We start from the raw sequence: 22,548 nt of genomic DNA on the forward strand, positions 1-22,548 counted from the left end.
CAGGCCTGCCTACCTGTAGGACTTCAGTGTGCACATCAGGTATTTGGAGTTTCCTGTGCCTGGAGCTCGGGAAGTAGAGTTGGATACCCAGCTGTGACCCTCTGTTTCTTAAAGGTTTGATCTGAGAAGCAGTTTCTGTGTTCATCTTTTTCTGCTTATTCAACTTGAGATTAAAATGGTCTTTTTATATCTGCCCTGGTCCTTTATGTAAAATGCAAATAACAGGTCTAGCCTTTCCCTACACCTCTAAAAATTCTTCAGTCATTGAAGAGCATTTATTAGTGATTAACATGTCAAGAAAAACTGTTAGTGTGCTTAAAGTAGCACAGTGCTGCTAGTAAAAACAGGCCCAGAAAGTTGAGTAGTGTATGGGTGTCATGACATTCTCTACCCTTTTTCTTTGCCCCTCTTTTGGGAGGGAAAAAGCTCGTCATTTTGTGTGGAGCTAATACAAAGCATTGATGAGGCAGGGAGGGAAAAGAGGACGTGACTGTGAAAATCAGCTGAAGTGCTGGGGTTGCTTGCAGTTTTGGGTCATTGGAATGGCTTTTTTGTTTTTTCCTGAAAAGTCCATTTATAGCAGGGTCTGAAGAAGACTGAGGTTGGCAGTAGCTGTCATACTTGTGCGATGTTTGAGGCTTTACTTTTCACTAAATGTCTGAAAAAAGAGGTGATGTTCTCAGGAGAAAACAAAACCAACTGTCTGTATGTGTTTTAGTGTGGTAACCAGGTGTGTCCTGTTAATGTTCAAATGAAAATGGCTAAAGCTAAACTTGCCTTTTTTACCACCCTAGACACCTAGCAACTGACAGGACATCTGCTGTAGCTCTGATCTCTTTTGTTATGTAGTAGCATTTTGTTAGTTTCCTACCATGTTCCCTGCCTTTATTTGAACTTTTTTTTTTTTTTTTTTTTTTTTAGTTCTGGTTTACAAATGCGGAAGCTACAGAACAGACCTGCATACCTGAAAATTCCCTATAAAACAACAATTCCCTACTAAAGTTGCTGTTCTCTGATACAGGAATTAAAGTGGCATTGGTCACTGTGTGGCTCATATGCAACAATGTGTGAAAGCTTCCAAAACTTCTCTTATTTCTCTTTCCCCTAAACAGAGCGTTTGCTGAAGATGACCTTGGAAGAAAGACGCAAAGAGTACTTGGGGGATTATGTTGCATTGAAAACTATTCCAACATGGATGGAAGACTTGAAAAGTAAGAGTGAAAGTGATGGTAAGTGAAGTGGGGGAATCTTAAAATACAGACCACTCTGTTTGCTCAGTCTGAAGTTACTTCTAGGAAGGCCAAGACTTAGAACCCATGTTGTTGTGATATGTTTGTGATAGCCTAAAATTGGGATGTGGGTGAAAAAACCCCAAAAAAATTTGTTCAAGCTTCACTAGTGTTCCAGAACGTTGCTGGTATCCCCAGATGGAGTCACTAACCCTTAAGTGTGTGAAATAGATCTCTGCATGAGTCTTACTGTCCAGGTACTCCATCAGTCAGCTGTGCTGAAACTTACTGAGCATAATGATACAGGGAATCTGGGCGAAACAGTGTTGCAGGTGACCGAAAAGCAGAGGGGAAGTGTGCAAGTTGTGTTGTTTTCTAAGAATCCAGAAACTGAACAAGATGAAGCTTCCCTTACTTTTGGTACTGCTTGCTTTCTTGGGCTGAGGAGCACCAGTCTGGCTTGGATTAATTCCCATTTCCTGGGCACGTGCAGCCTTATCATGACTGTGATCACCAGTGGAGTTGTCAAAATACTTACGGTGAGAATTGACCAAAAATGTCAATTCTATTTGCTTACTGACTTCTCTACTCTGCAAGTAATTTTGTAACAGTGCCTTGTTTTTTTTGTCTAGTTCCCTTTCATTAACACAAGGGTGTGGAGGAATAGGGATGGCTTCTGAGCTGGTTTCTTCCTCCTCCTCTTTTTTTTTCCTTTTTTTTCCTGTGTCTTGCTATCTTACTTGGTTGAAACCTGTGTTTTTTTGAAGGAGTAACTAACTGTGAGACCTAAAGTGCTTCCTGCCCTTGCAAATATAGGACTAATTTTCTGACTCTTGTTATTATGGTGGCCTGGGTGAAGAGGTGTGTAAAGTAACTTTGTGGCTGCAGGTGAACATGGTCTTTATGGTGATAGTCCAGGTGAAATGAGGCTTGGAGTTAATCAGCTGTTTTTAAACTGGAAGGCTGTGACACTTATTTTAGCACAATCTGAAGGAGCTCACAGATTTTCGGATATCCTTGTCAAAAGCAGCTATTGCTGTTGTCGACTCCTAGAAGCATCTGGAATAACTTTCCAAGTGAAAATATGTCAAGAGATTGCTTAGCTCTTCAGCCCTGATGAGTAACTGTATTACATCAGTACCCACAGATCTCTTTCTCCCATTTGAGTAGGTCATTTCTATCTTGTGGCATCAGAAAGCCTGTCCATTTAGAAAACAAAGGCTGTGTAAAAATAAGAGATTACCTGACTTCTTGCAAGTTGATTTTTGGAGGCCTGTGGTATGTGGGAATATATAGTATGTCATGTGGTTTGACTGAGGGACTCCTTATCCCTCCTTGCCCAAACTATGTTTTTATTCCAGCTACTTTCTGATTCTCTATAAAGCTCTGAAATTTACAGATGTTGCATTACTTGGGCTGCTGAAAGTGACAAGGTGTAGATTTACGTTGTGATTGCTTTAACACTTCCCAGAAGCAAAATGTCAGTGTCTAATATGTGGGTATAGAATCATGGCAGTGGTGAATTTATTTCCTTGTAGCTACTCTTGTGTTCCTTTTGTTAGTACCAAGTACACTGCAAAAAAATGCTGGAAGGCCAAAGTTGTGCTGAGCACTTCTCTGCTACTTGAAGATTTTGTTACACTGTACATTCAGGAGAAAATGTCAGCAGTCACTCTTTTTCTTTGATGTATTTGTTGTAAGCAAGCCATGTGTAATAGTGAACTTCTGACAGGTTGGGCTGCTGAAATGCTTCTACATTGCAACTGATTATGGAAATTGCAATATGTGTGTTAATGTGACTATTGCTGCATCTGTTTCAACCTATTTCTATTAAATGTTGACCCTGTTCTGAAGGTATTAAGTGTGTCTAAAAGGTGTCTTTTTGAGCTGAATTGCAGAAAAATTAGAATTTAAATCTTATTGCTGATGAGAGCTTTTGCTCTGTTTGATGGCATGTACAGGGGGCTACAGGTACAGCCTGAATGAGATTCTGGAGAGAAAAAGTGAAGCCTCAGGCGTGATGGAATCGGTGATGATCTGACAGCACCATGTTCAAGTTCTGATATTTTCTTCAGGTGAAAGGTGGTTGCCTGCACTGACAAAGTGAAGAGGTCTGAAGGGGGGTGATGGTGAAAATAAAATCTTCTGTGTATTTGTCAAGCCAAAACAACAACTGATAGGGAATTTGGAAAAAGTTCTTTACAATTCACTTACAATACCATATACAGTAAAGAAATGACAGATTGATTGGTAAAGCACAGAGTGGCTGTTCAGGAAGAGTGATGAGGAGAAATCAAGAAAGCAACCAAGAACAAATCAAGTGAAGCAGGCACAATCAATCAGCTGCTGGAGTTGGAAGTTGTAGGAGAAAGGCGTAGCATTTGAGCTGGCAGCCATCCCCATAGACACTCGGTAATCAGCTGCAGATTACAGGTGTTCAGTACTGCACAAATTTTTGTACTGGCTATTAGGAAAATTCACATGTACAACATAAAATCTTTACAATGCCCATTTTTAAATGTTTTGAGTGACTCACTGGAGGGTATTGGGAGGTTCTAGTTAGGCATACATTTTTGTTACATGGAAGACTTTATGCAGAAAGATGCAAACTGAAGTTAGGTTCATATTGGGAAGGAGCCAGTCTCACTGCTGGAGTACTTCATGGGTGCTCTTTGTTGGCAAATTAGAAGAACAGTTTCTGGAACAAAGTTTTTTCCTATCCCTCCTTCACTCTTTGGTAGAAGTTGTGTTCAGAACTAAATTCTGAAGAAAACCAGCAAAGCTTGGTGGAAGTTTGGTGTTTTGGCAAGGACAAAAATCTTTGTAATAGAATGCAACATAACAGAGGGATGTGTATCTATATAAAGGCTCCTGAGCAGTAAAGTTACTGAATTCTGAGTGGTAGCTGAGAAGGGCTTTGTCTTTTTGTAGCAGCAAAGCTATTAAGAAACTTTGAAAGTTCAAAGAGGCAGCGTCTTTTAAAATGCTCTTCTGTGACTAAAAAAAATACCTACATTTTTTGCAGGTCTCCTCACATGGCTGTGACTAGCCATAAGAAATTAGGTTGGTGTATGTTTTGGCATGGAATTTGGTCAATGTTTATGTTAAGTCTTGGTTTTGGGAAGGTGGCACAATGTGGAATGCAAAGACTAAGCATGGTGCCTACTTCCCTGAGCTAAGGGAAGCAATCTGATGTGGGTATGTTTGTTTCCAGAAGGGCTATACTGTCAACACCCCTGATTTTTTTGATGTGCTGCTTGCCAGGCTGCACAAGTGGATCTTGGTGGTCAGGTGTTGCAGCAGTGGAAGGAAAAGGGACAGTTAGTGACAAGTGGCCCTCTTTAATGACAAGAGGGAGTGGTAGGAAAACAAAACTTTTGTTCTTGAAGTGGTCTTGTAAATATAAGCTTTCTCTGGTTTAACTGTATTTATTAAGGAAATGAGGAGTTGCCCACTTTGGAAACAAAGAATGAGCTTACCATAGAGACCTGGATAATGTAAATATTCTGTAACACATAATTCTTCCAGCTTGTTATCCTTCAGATACACCTAAAGCACGCACATCTCATCTGTTTTCTGATGTACTTTGAAATAGAGTGTCTTCCTGACAACATGTGAAGAATGAACTTCTTTTATGAAGCTCTGGAATTTATATCCCTTTGTTTCAATGCTATTTATCACATACCACTTTGTTAGGCACTCATCTTGTACAGCAACAGGAGCTAATGTTGCTCAGTGAATAAAATGCCACCATGCAGACTAACAAATAGTGTGTATTTTGAAGTTAAATACATAATAATTTTTTTGTTGGGTACACACTAATTCCTGAAGATATCTTTACTCTGCAGTGGTGAATTTGAGAGATGACTTCTGAAAACTTTCTGGAAAACTTTTAAAAATTAGAGTCTTGAGAATTTTGTTGTTGCTGAGTTTTGTGTGTCACTGGTAGAAAGGCATTTGTTCTACTAATTGCGTAATTGAGAAGATGGAATAAGTGATATTGTTTAACTCCAGGCAGCTGATAGTCCTCCTGACTCTTGCAGCCCTTGAAATTCATTGATATGACAGTGATGCCAAGAAAACAGCAAATTCAGGTGGTGATTTGCTAGTGGTAAGAACTACTTTTCATAGGATGAATTTAAAATGAAGGAGGTCTGCAGTCCTTTTAAACAAGTCTTGAAATATGTTTAGATGTTTTGGCAGTCTGAATCTTTTTAATTTGCTAGTTTTAAAAGAAAATTATATGGCTTAAGCTATTAAAATTAATCTATTTTAACTCTGAGGAGCTTATGTATAATAATAAGGTTTGGATTTAATAAGAACAGCATTGTATTATGAATGTGTAGCTTTCTAAATATTCACAGTGGGTTGACACAGGAGTACAGAGACAGAGTGTGTAAATGAAAAACTCCAAATGCTTCATGGTGAAAAGAAAATGTGTGGTAGCACTGAGCTCTGACCAACATTTCAGCCAGACAAGTAAGAAATGGCATGTCTCCAAACCACTCAATATTATGAGTGATTTATGCAGAGAAAGAATTTATGTTCAGCTAGAACATTGAGATTGTTAGACAAGTTTGACAATCACAAATCCAGTCAGTAAGAGCTGTATGAAACCTGTGTGCTTCAAGACCATTCTCCCACCAAAAATCCAAGTCCATCAGCTTTAATTGAGATTTTTTTCTTACAATGGTGGTAACAACTGTCTTTATAACAGATTTTTGGCTGAGTGACAGATGAAAGTAAATTGAGATGGCTTAGTGTAATTTTTTCTATTTCTCAAAAAATAGATGCTTTTGCTACTGAAACTCTTGTTTTGATGAAGTTCAGAGTGCAGCAGTTTTTCTGCTGAGTACACACAGAAAGCAGCAATAACTTGTGTTCCACTGTTCAGCGTCTCCTCTGTTACCTGTGGCCCTGAATGTGAATTCCAACTTTGCTTAGTCTCGTGCTGTGGTGCTGTGTTGGGTTTTGTCCTTTCTTTTCATGTGTTTGTATACCACTGTTACTCATGCTAAATATCTTATCACCAGGTCTCTTCAAGACTGGTGTGTTTAACGTTAGAAAACTGTCTCCTAGATGCACATGGAGAGCAATGCTTATTAATTGCTGCGTGTAATAGCTGGGGAGCACCATGAAGAAACTAACAGCTGTGGTGTCTGTGAAATGTATGAGGATCATGGTAATTAATAATTTTGAATACTTGTGAAATTAACATGCTTTTTGTGGATGTGGCTGAAAATCTGTTTGCTCAGTTCTGCTCTCTGTCCATGTTATATGCATATCAAGGAAGCAGCAAAGGAATTAGAGGGGTAAGAAGAGCAAACCATGTTTGCAGCTTCTTAGTCTATGCTGAAGGTGTCCAGGAGTCTGTGTGCCCATGGCATAATGTGGAGTATCTTTAAGGCTGCATTGGTATTTGGCTGCAACAGATATCCAAGACAGCCAGGGCAGGAGGGTGTAACCAGATGCCTGTGTGCTCTTCTTTGCTCATGCTCTTGGCTGCCCTTTCAGGATGTGTGCTGAACAGATACAAAGCTGCAGAGTAGTACAAATCTGACCATGATCTGGTGACCCCACACACCCTTCTGGCTTTCCCAATGCATACCTTGGCTATTGATTGCCGAAGATAGACTTACACAGTACAGAGATGGATGTAACTCTTTGTCATGGTTTAACGTAGTCTGGTTTTTAGTTAAGGAAAAAATCCGCGAGCTATGAAAGTGATTCTCTGTAAGGACCTTGGCAGCTTCCTTTGGATGTGACAGAACCAATCAGCTGTCTAGTTTTGAATACTGACATCCTGTTAAACCACTTAGGAGAGCTGAATACACCTCTGTGAAATCTCATTTAAAGATGAACAAGCCCCCTGAAGAACTCTGGCTTCTGGCCTTTGAATAGGTAACTGGATGCTGGCCAGGCCAGGCCATGCTCTGCTGCATGCCAGGTTGGCCCATGGCACAGCTTAGCTGAGATTCTGCTGCTGCTGGGTTCCAACCACAGCCACCAGGCCAGGCCAGGTCCAATTGGCCTTGGGTGGAATTGAGCTAGGCCCCACTCTGGCCATGAGCTGCTGAGCCATCCTGCTGGCACTGTGGAAAATCATGCGGCTAAGAACAGAGCAGCCCTGCGCAGAATTCCAGCCCCGCAGCTGGAATCAACTGTGGAAAGAAGGGGCCAGAAAACATCCATGCAGCCAGAGCAGCTTCTGCCCGCAGAGATCACATGGCCATCCGCAGGCCTGGGTGAGGTATTAACTCAGTGCACAGATGAAACTTGCAGACACCAATCCTGTGAGTGAGAGAAAAAGGAAAGGGTGAAGACACATTAAAAAAAAACAACATGGAAACAGTGAGGTCAGTGAAGAAGGAGTCAAATCCCAGATGGGAGGAGAATGAAGAGATGCCTTAGCCTTGGGCTGAAATTCTCTTGTAAGGCTATGGTGGAGATATAATTGATACATCAGACCTTTTTTTCCCATAACTCATGGAATGCATTGTAGTGGGGGATGTAGTGTTCTAACTACAGCTGTGAGCAGAGGCACCAGTGTTGAAGCAAGCAGATGTTGAAGTAGCTGTGATCTAAAGAGAAGTTTGAACAGAGAGAGATGAGAAACTTTGCCCCAGGGATAGAAGAAGAAAACCTCTGTTCCCAGACATAAAAGAAGAGAATTTTTTGGTTCTATACTAGAACAGCTTATCCTTAAAATTGCACTCCAATATGCTGAAATGAGCCATGGTGGTAGTTGTGGGAAGACTACCAAACCATGGGAAGGGGGTTCATGATTGCAGATTTCTGGGTGGCTGCTATTCGTGAAAATTAAAACAATGAGAGGGCTGTTTCTTGTGGAAAAGTCTCAATGGCATGGCAGGAGAGACTCTTAGGTTCTTCTAAGTGAACTGAAGAAAGATTCTTTTAAAAGTGGTAAACTGACTGAAAGTACCAAATTTGTCTCTTTACATTGTCAGTAGAAGAAAAAAAAACCAAAAAGAGTTGGAATGAGAAGTAGTCTAGAAATTTATTCTGATTACTGCTTCTTTTCTTTTAGTTCTGTTAATAAAGTTTTCTTTATGCCTTTTACAGTTTTGAGCCTGCTTTACTCTCCTAACCTTGTCTTGCAGCAGAAAATGAATAATAATTCTAGTGAGTGCACTGGCATTTGGCTGGCCTTAGACCCTGGTCTGGTGCATTGACTGGGGAAATTCAGATTGGCAAACCAAAACCACTACACTCTTCAGGTCTTAGTTTACTTGAGCATAAACTGTGAGCAATAATCTGTGTGTATGTGTTCATTTGTTTCTGGAACTGAATTCTCTTTAGTTACTGCTATCCCTGATACATGTAGATAAATTAGTGTGTTTAGTGTAAGGGGGTGGAGGGAAACTACAGTAAAGAGAAAGACTGAAGATGTATTCATCAAGTTGACCTTGTAATTTTCTGTTGAGTTTCACACGAATAACCTTCATAGGATGGATTAGCTGCCAAAGAGATGATGCTTGTTCTACAGTTTGCATTAAAGTGTTTCTGAGAAAAACAAAAAGTTCCTTTCTTTCAGCAAGTATGAGATAAAGATTATTAAAAAGTTCAGATCTGTTTATATAGATTAAGAACAGAAAATCCAGTGTAGCTAATCCTCTCTCTAAGAAAGTAAATCACTTGTCTTTGATGTAATTAAGATGATGACTTCTCTTTAAGATGCTGTTCTGTGACTTTTTTAACAAGGTAGCTTCAATACAGCATTAAGCTTATACAGGTCCTGGATGGAGTTATTATTTTGTGGCTCTTCTGCATGCAGCTGAGAAATCTGTCTTATCTACAGTGGCAGACAGCTCCTTGAGGGGGGAAAATTTCACCATAGGAAAGGATGCTGCTCTCAACAATAAATTGATAAATTGGTGTCCTTATTGAGGCTCTGCAAGCTCTTGGTGGACTTTTGGAGATGCAAAGGGAAGGTAGGCACATCTTTGCCAGAAAGAATAGTTTTAATGTTTAATTACTGGTGACTTGATTCTTGACCAGATGAATAACTTTCAAGCTTCTGTCCTGTGCAATATGAGAAACAATTTTTTTTTGTTTTGTTTTGTTTTGTGGCAGCTGAATGTCACTGGGCTGAACTCTTGTGCAGTGGTCCCTAAGGAAGTACTTAGTAGAGTTAGGAAGTCAAGATGATGCAGTGTGCTGTCAGCTGGCAGGCTTGTTCAGGGTGTGAGGGAGGACAGCCTTAGCAGCAGTGATGCTTTAAATTGGGATGTGCTGTTCCTCAGAAACTGCTGAGAAAAATTGTAGGTTCCAGCTTGGAATATTTTGCTGGCTGACTTCAGTAAGATAGTTTAAGATATGCAGGGGAAAAGTAACAGGTTATGTATTTTGGCTTGTCTTTTCTTCAATTACTGTTTTTTTTTTTCCATACTTCTTTTTATATATAAAGGGTGAGCTTCTTTCAAGTGTGGGGGATTGAAGGATCAAACCCCGAAATTAATGTATTGCTCTACAAAAGGTAATTTCAGTAAGTAATCTCGCTTTGCTCAGTATGGTAATTAGCTAGTGCCCTAGTCTATAATTTATGCTGGATTGTGGCATGTGTCCTCACAGTCTTTTGCAGACAGATGTGAGCCAACGTGCCAACCTGATTAGAAGCCATGTGGCTATGATTAGGTTGAGGCCAAAACCAAGCTGTTCAACTGTATCCTTGTCATGGCTTGCTAAGGTGGATCTGTTGCCTGCCTGTGTGGCTTTTAAGATGTTTTCAAATGCAGGTGGAAAAAGCTGATGTCCTTCTGTAGAAGATGGAACACTCTTTTGATTAGACAGGTGGAGACTGGTATGGCTTGGTTTAATTTGATGTAGCTTAGATATGACCGGTATTTATGAAGGTGCTGAACTACTGCCTCAACTAGGATTTGCTGCCTGGGTCTTTATAATTAGTGATGATACAGGGTAGACCACCCAACTCTGGGTGTGGGAGGCTTGCAACAAGTTTGAAAACTAAGGGCACACTCAAAGGAAGTAGTGATACTGCAACTCCCTGGATGGTATTGGGGCATCACTGGCACAGTTTAAGCTCACCAACCTCTCTGTTTGCATCATGTTAACTAACTGGTATGTGTAGCTGCATTTGCTTCATGCACAGTTGAACACTTGATTACACACGTGTTAAAACCCCAGTCACTGGAAATAATGTAAGTCTGGATTCCTTTTTTTGATTCAGTAGACCCAAACTGCTCAGCATGTAGAAATGTCTCTTAACAAGTCAGTGAGGGTCTGAATAATTGTGGTGTAGAATTGGAAGATTGTTAAGGTGACGGAAGACCCCTAATTTCATTGACTCCAACCATTAAATGGTAGTAGCTACTCTGTGAAGTGATACGTGACTTTCTCCATGTGAGGACATCCAGCTGATGTGCATTTGGAAAATCCAATTGAGAAAAAATTTCTCAGCCCTGTAGGAAGTGCTGCTTATTTTTTAAAATGCCCAGAAAATGCTCTTCTGTGATGGAGGGAAGGCTTAATGTCTTGGTTTGAAAGACAGGTGTTTGCCAAGGAAAGCAGAAGCTTCCCCTTGGACTGAAAAAAAATTGTGATTCTTCCGATTATTATAATTTTGGAATTAAGAGAGCTCTCAGGCAAAGATATGAGGGTAGGAATAACAGTTCTTTACTAGTATATCTAACAAGACAAACAAGAACAACAGCAGCTATGAAATTACCCACAAACAGAACAGTAACTCGGTCCCAGTGTTTTTTGGCTGCAGGCACCTTTTCCCTGAGCTGCAGTTCCCGGTGCTGGGGGCGGGCGGGTCCCGCAGAGCTGCAGGAGGGCTGGGGGTGATGGCAGCGCTGTCCCAGGGGGAGAGAGAGATGGAGAGAGAGCTCTCCGCTCACGGTGTGGGTCCCGGTGATCAGCAGAGTGCTGGATGGTGGTAGTTCACAGCGAGAAGGCACCAGGGCAGTGTCCGATAGTGGTTTCCCGACGCTGGGATGGCGGAGATGGAGGAGAGGCGGCGATCGTCCTTCTCGTCCGAACTCCGCGGGGGAATGGGGCGAGGCCCAGCCTTCCGCTTCCTCTTCTGGCTGTTTGAATCTCGCGGGGCTTACCTCCTCTCTCTCTCTCCTCCCCCTCCTTGTCACCAGGGCCCAGTCAACAGGTATCTTAGCATGACAATGGGGAAAATTCCACAGAGGGAAAAGGGAAAGAAACCTACCCCCAACATTATCCACCCCGAATTTTCCCCTACCATCATGCTACATCAAATTAAAATCTTCAAATTATAGACATCCATACAGTTACAGATACAGGCACAGTATTGTAGGTAGTTCACCCTAAAACAAGGTCTCCTTGGGGTATGCATCGGGTCTTTCCATCCCTTTGCATGACCCACAAGGTACAACCTGGCCCTTGAGCAAAAACCACCCCACGAATTGGATTGTCTTTGCTGGAGGCAGGGTTCACCCAGTTTTTCCTAGCATACCTCTCATGTGCACCACTGGAACCTTGTCCCCATCTGGTGTTCTCAAGGGCTCAGACTGGGCAGGGCCTGCTCGATTAGTGGAACCTCGGGTGTTCACTAACCATGTGGCCTTTGGTAGATTAATCTCCCAGGTCTTGAAAGTCCCCCCACCCAGTGCCTTCAAGGTGGTTTTAAGCAGCCCATTGCACCGTTCCACTTTCCCAGCCGCTGGTGCGTGATAAGGAATGTGGTACACCCACTCGATGCCGTGTTCTCTGGCCCAGGTGTTTATGAGGCTGTTCTTGAAATGAGTCCCATTGTCTGACTCAGTTCTCTCAGGGGTACCATGTCTCCAAAGGACTTGTTTTTCCAGGCCCAGGATGGTGTTGCGGGCAGTGGCATGAGGCACAGGGTAGGTCTCCAACCATCCAGTGGTGGCTTCCACCATGGTCAGCACGTAGCGCTTGCCTTGGCGTGTCTGAGGCAGTGTGATGTAGTCAATCTGCCAGGCCTCCCCATCCTTATATTTGGACCACCGCCCCCCATACCAGAGGGGCTTCACTCGCTTGGCTTGCTTGATGGCAGCACACGTCTCACAGTCATGGATAACCTGGGAAATACTGTCCATGGTGAGATCCACCCCTCGGTCTCGTGCCCACTTATACGTAGCATCTCTGCCTTGGTGACCTGAGGCATCGTGGGCCCATCGAGCCAGGAACAACTCTCCCTTGTGTTGCCAGTCTAAGTCTATCTGTGACACCTCTATCCTTGCAGCCTGATCTACTTGCTCATTGTGTTGGTGCTCCTCATTAGCCCGACTCTTGGGGACATGGGCATCTACATGACGGACCTTTACGCGTAGCTTCTCTACCTGACTGGCAATGTCTTTCCACTCATCAGCAGCCCAGATTGGTTTTCCCCTACGTTGCCAGTTAGCTTTTTTCCATCTTTCCAGCCAGTCCCACAGAGCATTGGCTACCATCCATGAATCAGTGTAAAGGTAAAGCTTTGGCCACTTCTCTCTTTCAGCAATGTCCAGGGCCAGCTGAACGGCTTTGAGTTCAGCAAGTTGACTTGATCCACCTTCTCCTTCAGTAGCTTGTGCAACCTGTCGTGTGGGGCTCCATACGGCTGCTTTCCACTTGCGGTTCATCCCCAGGATGCGACAGGAACCGTCAGTGAAAAGAGCGTAGCGAGTTTCATCTGCTGGCAGTTGGTTGTATGGCAGGGCTTCATCAGCCCGGGTCACTTGTTCTTGCTCCTCTTTATCGGCAAGACCAAAATTTGCACCTTCTGGCCAGTTTGTAATTATTTCCAAAATCCCAGGGCGGTTTGGGTTTCCGATACGGGCGCGCTGTGTGATGAGGGCAATCCACTTGCTCATGTGGCATCGGTGGTGTGGTGGGTAGAGGGGACCTTCCCTTTAAACATCCACCCCAGCACTGGTAGTCGGGGTGCCAGGAGGAGCTGTGCTTCTGTGCCAATCACCTCTGAGGCAACTTGAACTCCTTCATAAGCAGCCAAGATCTCCTTCTCTGTTGGGGTGTAGTTGGCTTCAGACCCTCTGTAACTTCGGCTCCAGAATCCCAGAGGTCGGCCTCGGGTCTCACCAGGTACCTTCTGCCAAAGGCTCCAGGACAAGCCCTTGTTCCCGGCTGCAGAGTAGAGCACATTCTTCACCTCTGGTCCCGTCCTGACTGGGCCGAGGGCTACAGCATGAGCGATCTCCTGCTTGATCTGGGCAAAGGCTTGCTGCTGCTCAGGGCCCCAGTGGAATTCGTTCTTCTTCCGGGTGACCAGGTAGAGAGGGCTCACGATCTGGCTGTACTCAGGAATGTGCATTCTCCAAAAGCCTATGGCACCTAGGAAAGCTTGTGTTTCCTTCTTGTTGGTTGGTGGAGACATCGCGGTGATCTTATTGATGACCTCAGTGGGGATTTGACACCGCCCGTCTTGCCACTTTACTCCCAGGAACCTTTGACTTTGCTCCTCTTGATGGCAAAACTGGCTCCCAGCAGAATCTGGATGATCTTTTCTCCTTTCTCAAATACTTCCATTGCCGTGTTCCCCCCACACAATAATGTCATCAATGTATTGCAGATGTTCTGGAGCTTCACCCTTTTCCAGTGCAGCCTGGATCAGTCCCTGGCAGATGGTGGGGCTGTGTTTCCACCCCTGGGGCAGTCGGTTCCAGGTGTACTGCACGCCCCTCCAGGTGAAAGCAAACTGAGGCCTGCACTCTGCTGCCAGAGGAATGGAGAAAAATGCATTGGCAATGTCAATGGTGGCGTACCACTTTGCTGCCTTGGACTCCAGCTCGTACTGGAGTTCCAGCATGTCCGGCACGGCAGCGCTCAGCGGTGGAGTCACTTCATTCAATGCACGATAGTCCACAGTCAATCTCCATCCTCTGTCAGACTTGCACACAGGCCAGATGGGGCTGTTGAAGGGTGAGTGGGTTTTGCTGACCACCCCTTGGCCCTCCAGCTCACGGATCATCTTGTGGATGGGGATCACGGCATCTCGATTTGTCCTGTACTGCCTGTGGTGCACTGTGGAGGTGGCAATTGTCACTTGCTGCTCCTTCGCCTTCAGGAGTCCCACTGCAGATGGGTTCTCTGACAGTCCAAGCAAGGTGTTCAATTGTTTAATGTCTTCTGGCTCTACAGCAGCTATTCCAAAAGCCCACCTGAGTCCCTTTGGGTCTTTGTAATAGCCATTCCTCAGGAAGTCTATGCCTAGAATACATGGTGCCTCTGGGCCAGTCACAATTGGATGCTTCTGCCACTCCTTCCCAGTCAGGCTCACCTCAGCCTCCAGCAAAGTCAATTCCTGTGATCCCCCTGTCACCCCAGCAATAGAAACAGGCTCTTCCCCCACATGTTCTGATGGTATTACGGTGACCTGTGAACCAGTGTCAACTAATGCCCTATGTTTTTGTGGCTCTGATGTGCCAGGCCATCAGATCCACACTGTCCAAAAGACCCGGTTTTCCCGTGCCTCTCCCTGGCTAGAGGCAGGGCCCCTCTAGCACTGGTTATTATTTCCTTCCTGGGCATACATGTTGGAGGTTCCCTCAAGGGGATCTGACAAATCATCCTCCCTTTTGTAATACCCTGCATCTTGGTTATGGGAAGTTGAGGCTACCTTCACTTTCGTGGAGCTCCCTTGGTTAGTGTTTCCCTCCCTGAGTTGACGCACCCGTGCTGCCAGGGCAGAAGTGGGTTTCCCATCCCACCTCCTCATGTCTTCCCCATGGTCACGCAGAAAGAACCACAGGTCAGCTCGTGGGGTGTATCCTCTCTCCCTAGCTGGGGGACGTTGGGCTTTAACTCTGGGATCTGTGACTCGCACTGGTGCTGCATTGACCTTCTTCATCTCCTCCCTCATCTTTCTCATCTCCTCTTTGAGTTCCCTAATCACGGCAGAGACCTGAGCCTGCATTGGGCCATTCATTATACTCTCAAAATTCCTGAGCCTATTGGCAACAGAACCCACTGTCTCGTGGTTGGTGTCAGCATTAATGGCTGCAATGAATGTGGTGTATTGAGATGGCCCCAGGTGTGCCAGATTCCACAACATCTGCCCTGTGCACCTGACCTTGTCGGGGTCATTGTCATGTTGTCCACCCCTCCCAAAGAGTACCTCCAGTATTGCCACTTCTCTCAGCTGTTGGATCCCCTCCTCAAGGGTCTTCCAGCGCATTCTATGGTGATGCTCCTGCATTCTCTCTCTATGGACAAACCTCTCTCTTACACTCATTAAAAGCCACTCCCAGAGGGAAAGGGGGCCTGGTTCCCTTACGAATATGTGATCCACACCTGAGTCCTGGGTCAGGGGTCCCAAATTCCTTGCCTCAGTACCATCCAGCTGCACACCTGTACCCATAAGGTCCCAGACCCACAGTAACCACGTTGTAAAAGCCTCACGGCCCCTCCATACAACATCTTTACGCAGATTACGGAGACTCTCGTATGACAGGGACTCTGTGACGATCTCAACCTCTGGCTCCCCTGCTGGTTGTGAGGGCCCTGCTTTCTGATCCTTATTATCCAGGTGCTTTGTTTTCACCTTAGACTTTCTAGTTTCCACAGGGGCAACTACTGCTGGCTGTGAGTGCCCTTGCAGTTCAGCTGGAGCCTGGAGAGATGTAACATCTGTGGGTTCCACTGCTGCACCATCAGGTTCTCCCTCTTTAAGGCAGAGGGAGAGTTTCTCAAGAGCTGGGGAAAGGTACTCCTTCAGCATTTGGCCCATCTCCTTCACTAGAAACCCCACCCACTCTGGATGGTTCCTTTCTGAGGTGAGCTCTGGGGCAGAATCAGGCTCAGGGGCAACATCCTTAGTCTCTGGGGCAGAGTCCTTAGTCTCTGGGGCAGAGCCAGGCTCTGGGGCAGGATCCCTATTCCTTGGGGGACGTATCAGGGTTGTCATCCAAGTCAATCTCCTCTCATCTCGGAATGTTAAATAGACCAGGTTTACAAGGCCTATTAGCAATGTCAGCCACTGTATGACATCATTACTGCTTAGAAGAGATTTGAACCCCTCAAAAGCTGGTGGAGCAGACCCAAAAAACTGTGTAAGTGGTTGGGACAAAATTTTCCCTGGTGTCATATCCTCACAGTATGTACCATTATTAAAGTAACCCCAAAAACTTACAGTTAGACTGTGATAGCTCCGAATCCATGTGCCCACCTTCCAGAGGAAGTTAAAAATCCATGAATTTGTCACGTTATCAGCCCACAAAAGGAACTGTATAATAGTCACAGCCGCCTGAGTTATAGGACCCATGTTCAAGTAAGGGATTGCAAATGGGAGAGATAAAGCTGTGGCTACATGGAGCCCAAACCACGGTAAGCTGGACAACATGATGCCACCTAACACAAAACTGAGGTAACTCAAGAACTGTTATTCCTTTTTTACCCTTTTCTCTCAATGCTCTCGGGCCCCACGTTGGGCGGCCAAAATCTGTCTTGGTTTGAAAGACAGGTGTTTGCTGAGGAAAGCAGAAGCTTCCCCTTGGACTGAAAAAAAATTGTGATTCTTCCGATTATTATAATTTTGGAATTAAGAGAGCTCTCAGGCAAAGATATGGGGGTAGGAATAACAGTTCTTTACTACTATATCTAACAAGACAAACAAGAACAACAGCAGCTATGAAATTACCCACAAACAGAACAGTAACTCAGTCCCAGTGTTTTTTGGCTGCAGGCACCTTTTCCCTGAGCTGCAGTTCCCGGTGCTGGGGGCGGGCGGGTCCCGCAGAGCCGCAGGAGGGCTGGGGGTGATGGCAGCGCTGTCCCAGGGGGAGAGAGAGATGGAGAGAGAGAGCTCTCTGCTCATGGTGTCGGTCCTAGTGCTCAGCAGAGTGCTGGATGGTGGTAGTTCACAGCGAGAAGGCAGCAGGGCAGGGTCTGATAGTGGTTTCCCGACGCTGGGATGGCGGAGATGGAGGAGAGGCAGCGATCGTCCTTCTCGTCCGATCTCCGCAGGGGGAATGGGCCGAGGCCCAGCCTTCCGCTTCCTCTTCTGGCTGTTTGAATCTCGCGGGCCTTGCTTCTTCCCTCCCGTCCCCTCCCCCTTGTCACCAGGGCCCAGTCAACAGGTATCTTAGCATGACAATGGGGAAAATTCCACAGAGGGAAAAGGGAAAGAAACCAACCCCCAACACTTAACAATCCAGTTGAAAGATGTTAAGTTTGGATTTTGCACAGGTTTAAAAAACATTGAAGTGATATTGAGAAATATTTTCTATTTCATAGTGTAGTGTGAGAGAGAAGCAGGATATTTGTGCTCAGAGATTGTCCCGAGACTTGCAGGCTATTGCATATTGACTTGGCATGTTTGCAGAAATGTGTCAGTGACAAAGGCCTTCACCAGAGTTTTCAGTTGTTTTTTTGGGGATGGGATGCTATAGAATGCACATGTTGGGAAATGAAACCGTTCAGCCTTGTGCTGATGTTGCCAATGCATTTATTTCTGAGAGTGGGAGTAGTTTTCTGCAAGCACCTTTGCAACAATGGGAGTTGGTGGTTAAATTTTCTGTAAGAAAAGAGTTTTTTTAACTGCTCTAGTGTTTACCCAAAGGCTCCTGTCCAAATGATGCAGTCCATCTCTAATGCAGCATAGGCATGAGAAAAGTGTAGATATGAAGAAACTGGTTGCACCTCTGTCCTTTAGAACATTTTCCTGCATTATTCTGCCCTTTGCTTTTTCAAAAAGGCTTGTTTATGCAATGATGAGCTTTTTATGATTGTCTCCTTGGTGTGGCCGGTTGGACTGTAAAGGTGGTCCAAATTCTGTGGTTTTCATTTGCTGTTTAGGTATGACTTGTAGTTGAAGTTCAGCCTACACTGTTCAGTCTACACGTGTTCAGTGTAACCTTTTCTGTGTAAGGGACTCCACTGCTCGCTTACCAATGCATTGTGGTGTTGCAGTGCTTCCTTTGGTGGGATTTCCTAATGAATCTACATCCACTGAATGCACATCCGAGAATTCATGTGGCTGTAACTGCGAATATGGGTCAGTTGTATTTAAGGTAGAGTTCCTTTCTGTTTTTTCCCCCTCTTTCTGCATTCCCACCAGTGTTCCTGCAGGGGAAGGATTGCAAGTGTAATGCAATAATTAAATACAGGAGAATAGGTGATGAACACAGATATTCTCATATTGACTAAAAGGCTTTGAGATTTGGTGTGTCTTGTATTTCTAGGTAGATATATAAAAGAAGATAGAGATAGATCTTTCTGCTAATTGCTAGTGAATTTTTAATTGCTTTTGAGTTTGTATTAATTTCCATTTTTTAAGTCCTTGAATGAAGCAAGCATGACTTGCAACACAAATGAGTAGTCATCTTTTGCACCTGCATGAAAACTTACTGTCTTGGTTTGAAAGACAGGTGTCTGCCAAGGAAGGCAGAAATGTCCCTTAGAATGGAGAATTTGATCCCCTTTCCTCTAAATTATTATAAGTTGAAATTAAGGGGCTTTCAGGCACAGATATGGGAAAGGGGTAGCAGTTCTTTACTCGTGTGTGTACGGATAACAAGGCAAACAAAACCAGCAAACAGCAGCAGCACCCGAGAGAAGCACAAACCCAGTCCCAGCCGCTCTCTCTCGGCCGTGGGCACTTTCCCCTTTGGTGCAGTTCCAGGCACAGCCGGCAGGGGGCGCTGGTGGCTCCCGGCGGGGCAGAGTGGGGGCGATGATTCCCCCGCTCCTGCAGGGGGCGCTGTGGCGCGGGCTCGGCCGCCTCTCCCTCACGAGGCAATGGCGGGTGGGCTGCAAGGAGGGAGATGGAAAAGGCGCTGCCTTTACAAATCCCATGGGGCTGCCATTCCTGGTAGCCCTTTGGATGGTGAAATGAGCTGTAGCAGGAACCTCTGAGCAGCAAGCTGGAATGACAGGGATGAGCAAAATCCTGGAATGGTAAGTGAGATGTATCAGAAACTCCTCAGCTGTAGCTGGAACCACAGTGGTGTCCAAGCAGACAAGGGGTGAGTGGCTACAGTAGCAAAAACCCCGGGGCAGTGGCAGGAGAAAGGCAGGGGCTGGGCAGCAGCTGTCTGGCTCTGGAACAGGGCAGGGAGAGGCTCCTTTGGAGGGGAAGGGGCTTGGGTATCCCGGGATTTTCCCTGAGGCACTCCAGGAGATGGTGAGGGGGCCTTTGGTAAGGTCAGGTGTTAATAAGGTTGGAATGCAAAGGCTGCCCTTACAAGCAGAGCTCCATGCATGGTAGGAGAAGGCAGCAGGAAACAGAACCCTGCAGTGGTAGCAAATTCTTCACACAGCAACTGCAGTCTGTTTCCCCTCCAAATACCAAGAGCAGGAGAGAAAGCTAGGAGCTGCACCCAACCCCTTCCCCCAGCCCAAATCTAGTGATACCTCTGCCCTTCCCAGAGGAGCCGCCAGGTAAAGAGAGTAGCCAGCTGTACCCCTTTCCTGAGCTTGGCAACTTCTTTTGTCTCTCAAGTACCCAGTCATTTTTGTCTCCTAGCAACATAGGGGAGAAAATTCCCTGAAAGAACAAAAGGAAAAAGTCCTAAACCCCAACACTTACTTACCTGTCCTGATACTAGAAAACTGAAGTTCTTTCTCCCACCTGCTAAGCTGTTGTCACTCTATGTCAGACAGAGAGGTTTTTGAATGACAATGCCATGAAATATTTGCTGATGGTTTTGCACATGTTTTGCAGTTTTCTGGCAGTAACATTTTAATTCCAAGCTGTACTGCAAGTACTACAAAAGCCTGTAATACTCAGCTAGAGAAATCATTGCTCAGCAATGATGTAGAGAATTAAAAAAGCAGAAAACGTAGAATAAAAATTGTCTGACAGCTTAATAAATTAATGTATGAAAGTAATGAATTTGTGGTTCCCCACTATAAACTTACTAAACTTATAAACTATTTCTCCTTGATGCTGTATGTGCTCACCTATTTAAATGGGTTCTCACATTTTGGTAAGGTAAATATCTGTTTGGTTATGAAAACTCATTTTTTTTCCAGACAGTTTATACGGTGAGTGGAGGAATGCTGCACTGCTGGTGATATGTATGTTTTGGATGAAGACTCATAGTTATCCCAAGTGTTACTGGACCAATTTGAACACACCAGGAATAGTTGTATGAATGCTGTGACATAGCTCTTGCAATGGAGACATCTGCTTTGTCTTGGAAGGAATCCAGTGAAGCAGAGTCACCTGTAGTCCTCTGGTTTCCTAGAGGACAATTATCAGCATACTAATGGGGCAATGAACAGTGATCTAAAGCAGGGTCATGTGTGTATCTCCATTTTTGGACCTCCATTGTTAATTACGAGCTCTCTCTAGTAGAGGGATGAGTCAATGCAGTGTAGTTCTTGCCTCCATGGAACCTTGGCTGACCATTTGATGTACTTCAGGACAACTCAGGCTGCCATTCACTGAGAAGAATCTATATTGAAATTCCTGGTATCAGTTGGAGTGAGGTACTGATAATCAAGCTTGGGCAAGAACTTAGCAAAATACCATATCCAGCAGCATTTTAATTCCACTGTATCATTACAAAATCTGGAATCCCTCTGAAAGCCCACATTATAAAACCAACCAAACAAGACAATGATTGAATGGATTTCTTCACACAGACAAAACACAGCTCCTGAGTCACAGCTGAACCAGCAGCCTTTCCTATGGACCCTAAATCATGAAGTCTCTAGCAAGCAGAGCAGCTAGATGCTGACTCTCCAAGTAAACACACAAATACCCAAGGGTCTCAGCCTACTTATGTTGTCTTTTTGCTGTCAATGTGCATGCTGCTGTAGTGAGAAGACTCTGATTTATGAATTGACAGTTGCATGTCCCTGCAGATAAGGGTGCATCACAGATTAGAATTGGGAATGTATTCCTGTTCTTGTTCGCCTTGTTTGTTGTTACTACTTTCTCAAACTTTGTTTTTTGGTACTTTAGCATTCTAGACCAACTCTTTTTCTCTCGGTTTACAAAAGCTTCATAAAAAAGGCAGACTCTTCCTTTCCTTCTACTTATTTGTCTCCCAGACTTAGAAGGTTTTTTGCCTCTCATATTTTGTTATTTTCGGGATATAGAAAGCTGTGTGGGATAGACTGAGAAGAAGGTTGTTTGAGGACTATGCAAGACCTTGTAACTCAAGAAAATTGTATTTTGCATGAGCATTGTGTGGGTTGTTCAGAGTGACTGGGTGTTTTGATCAATTCTCATGGTACACCACTCTTTCTGTCTGTAATGTGTAAATGTCTTCAGTAGCTCCCATTTATATGTGGCTGAAAAGTCAAGGCTCACACTTACAAAGTTGTATAAGGGCTGCTGGTAGCCATATCACTATGTTAAACTTGGCCTGAGAGAGTGAGCACGGGGCTTTTATGGGTAGTTGTACAGGGCTGAGTTATAGCCCCTCAGATGGGGGAATATTTCCTGCCTCCTATAGAACCTTGAATAGGAAATACCATGACCTCCTGACCTGGAAGATGAGGAAAAGTGTGACCTTGGGTGGTGGTGCAGAACTGGGAAGTGTTGTTCATGCACCAGATGAGCCTCCAAGATGATTAAAACATGATTAGGGGGCTGGAGCATCTCCTGTGCCTGGAGAGATTGAGAGAACTCAAGTTCAGCCAGAAGAAGAGATACCCCAGATGGGATCTGATCAGTGTTTATAGAATGGAGTGTGTAAAAGACTCATCTCTGTGGTAAACAGTGGCAGGATAAGAGGTAGTAGGCACAAGTTGAAAGAGGAAATTATTTCTGAGCACTGAAAACCAAAACTACACACATACTATGAGGCTGGCTGAACACTGGAACAAGTTAGTTGGAGAGGTTGTGGAATCTCTATCTTGGAGATACTTTAAATTCAACTGGTACAGGGTCCTGGACAACTTGCTCTGGGAGACTTGATCACTAAAGGTGCCACCCAACCACATCCATTCTGTGATTGGTGGTGTCTGTTTGTCTCTGGAGTTTGGAACTTGGCTGTAGTCCTCAGCTCATCCAATTATGGCACCTGGTAATTAGCTGAAACAAGACTATATTGGCAGAGTGTGCAGCCAGGGAGAAGGTGTTGGTGTTCATCATTAAATGCTTTTGACTTGCATGTTGTGCTGCATTTTTGGCTGGGTCAAAAGCGGTTTGTCTACAACAGATGTTTGTTCCTTGTGCTCATGTTCTGATCTCATTTAAGTCCAAGAAGTGATAGAGCAAATCTGTACTACAAATCTGAAGTACTACAGTGCATCTGTGAACACTTTTCCCCTGGTGATGGAACATATGGAAATAATGCTTATCTTGATTTAGATAAGCAATTGCCTTTCCTGTACAATCATCCAGGCTTAGTAGGAGTAGAAGCAGACCTGTAGTATTACAGGTCTTACA

The 22,548-nt window shown here is 44.5% G+C and overlaps 1 protein-coding gene across 1 annotated transcript in view; it reads left to right on the forward strand.

Moving 5' to 3' along the window:
• The window catches only part of MACROD2 (mono-ADP ribosylhydrolase 2), an 869,266-nt gene that overhangs the window by 2,327 nt on the left and 844,391 nt on the right, over nt 1–22,548 (forward strand). Inside the window, exon 2 of the mRNA XM_062489395.1 lies at nt 1,113–1,229. Coding sequence (XP_062345379.1) covers nt 1,113–1,229 — 117 coding nt within the window. The remainder of the gene's footprint in view (nt 1–1,112; nt 1,230–22,548) is intronic.

Source organism: Cinclus cinclus, chromosome 3 (genome assembly GCF_963662255.1).
Source record: "Cinclus cinclus chromosome 3, bCinCin1.1, whole genome shotgun sequence".
NCBI classification, from domain to species: domain Eukaryota; kingdom Metazoa; phylum Chordata; class Aves; order Passeriformes; family Cinclidae; genus Cinclus; species Cinclus cinclus.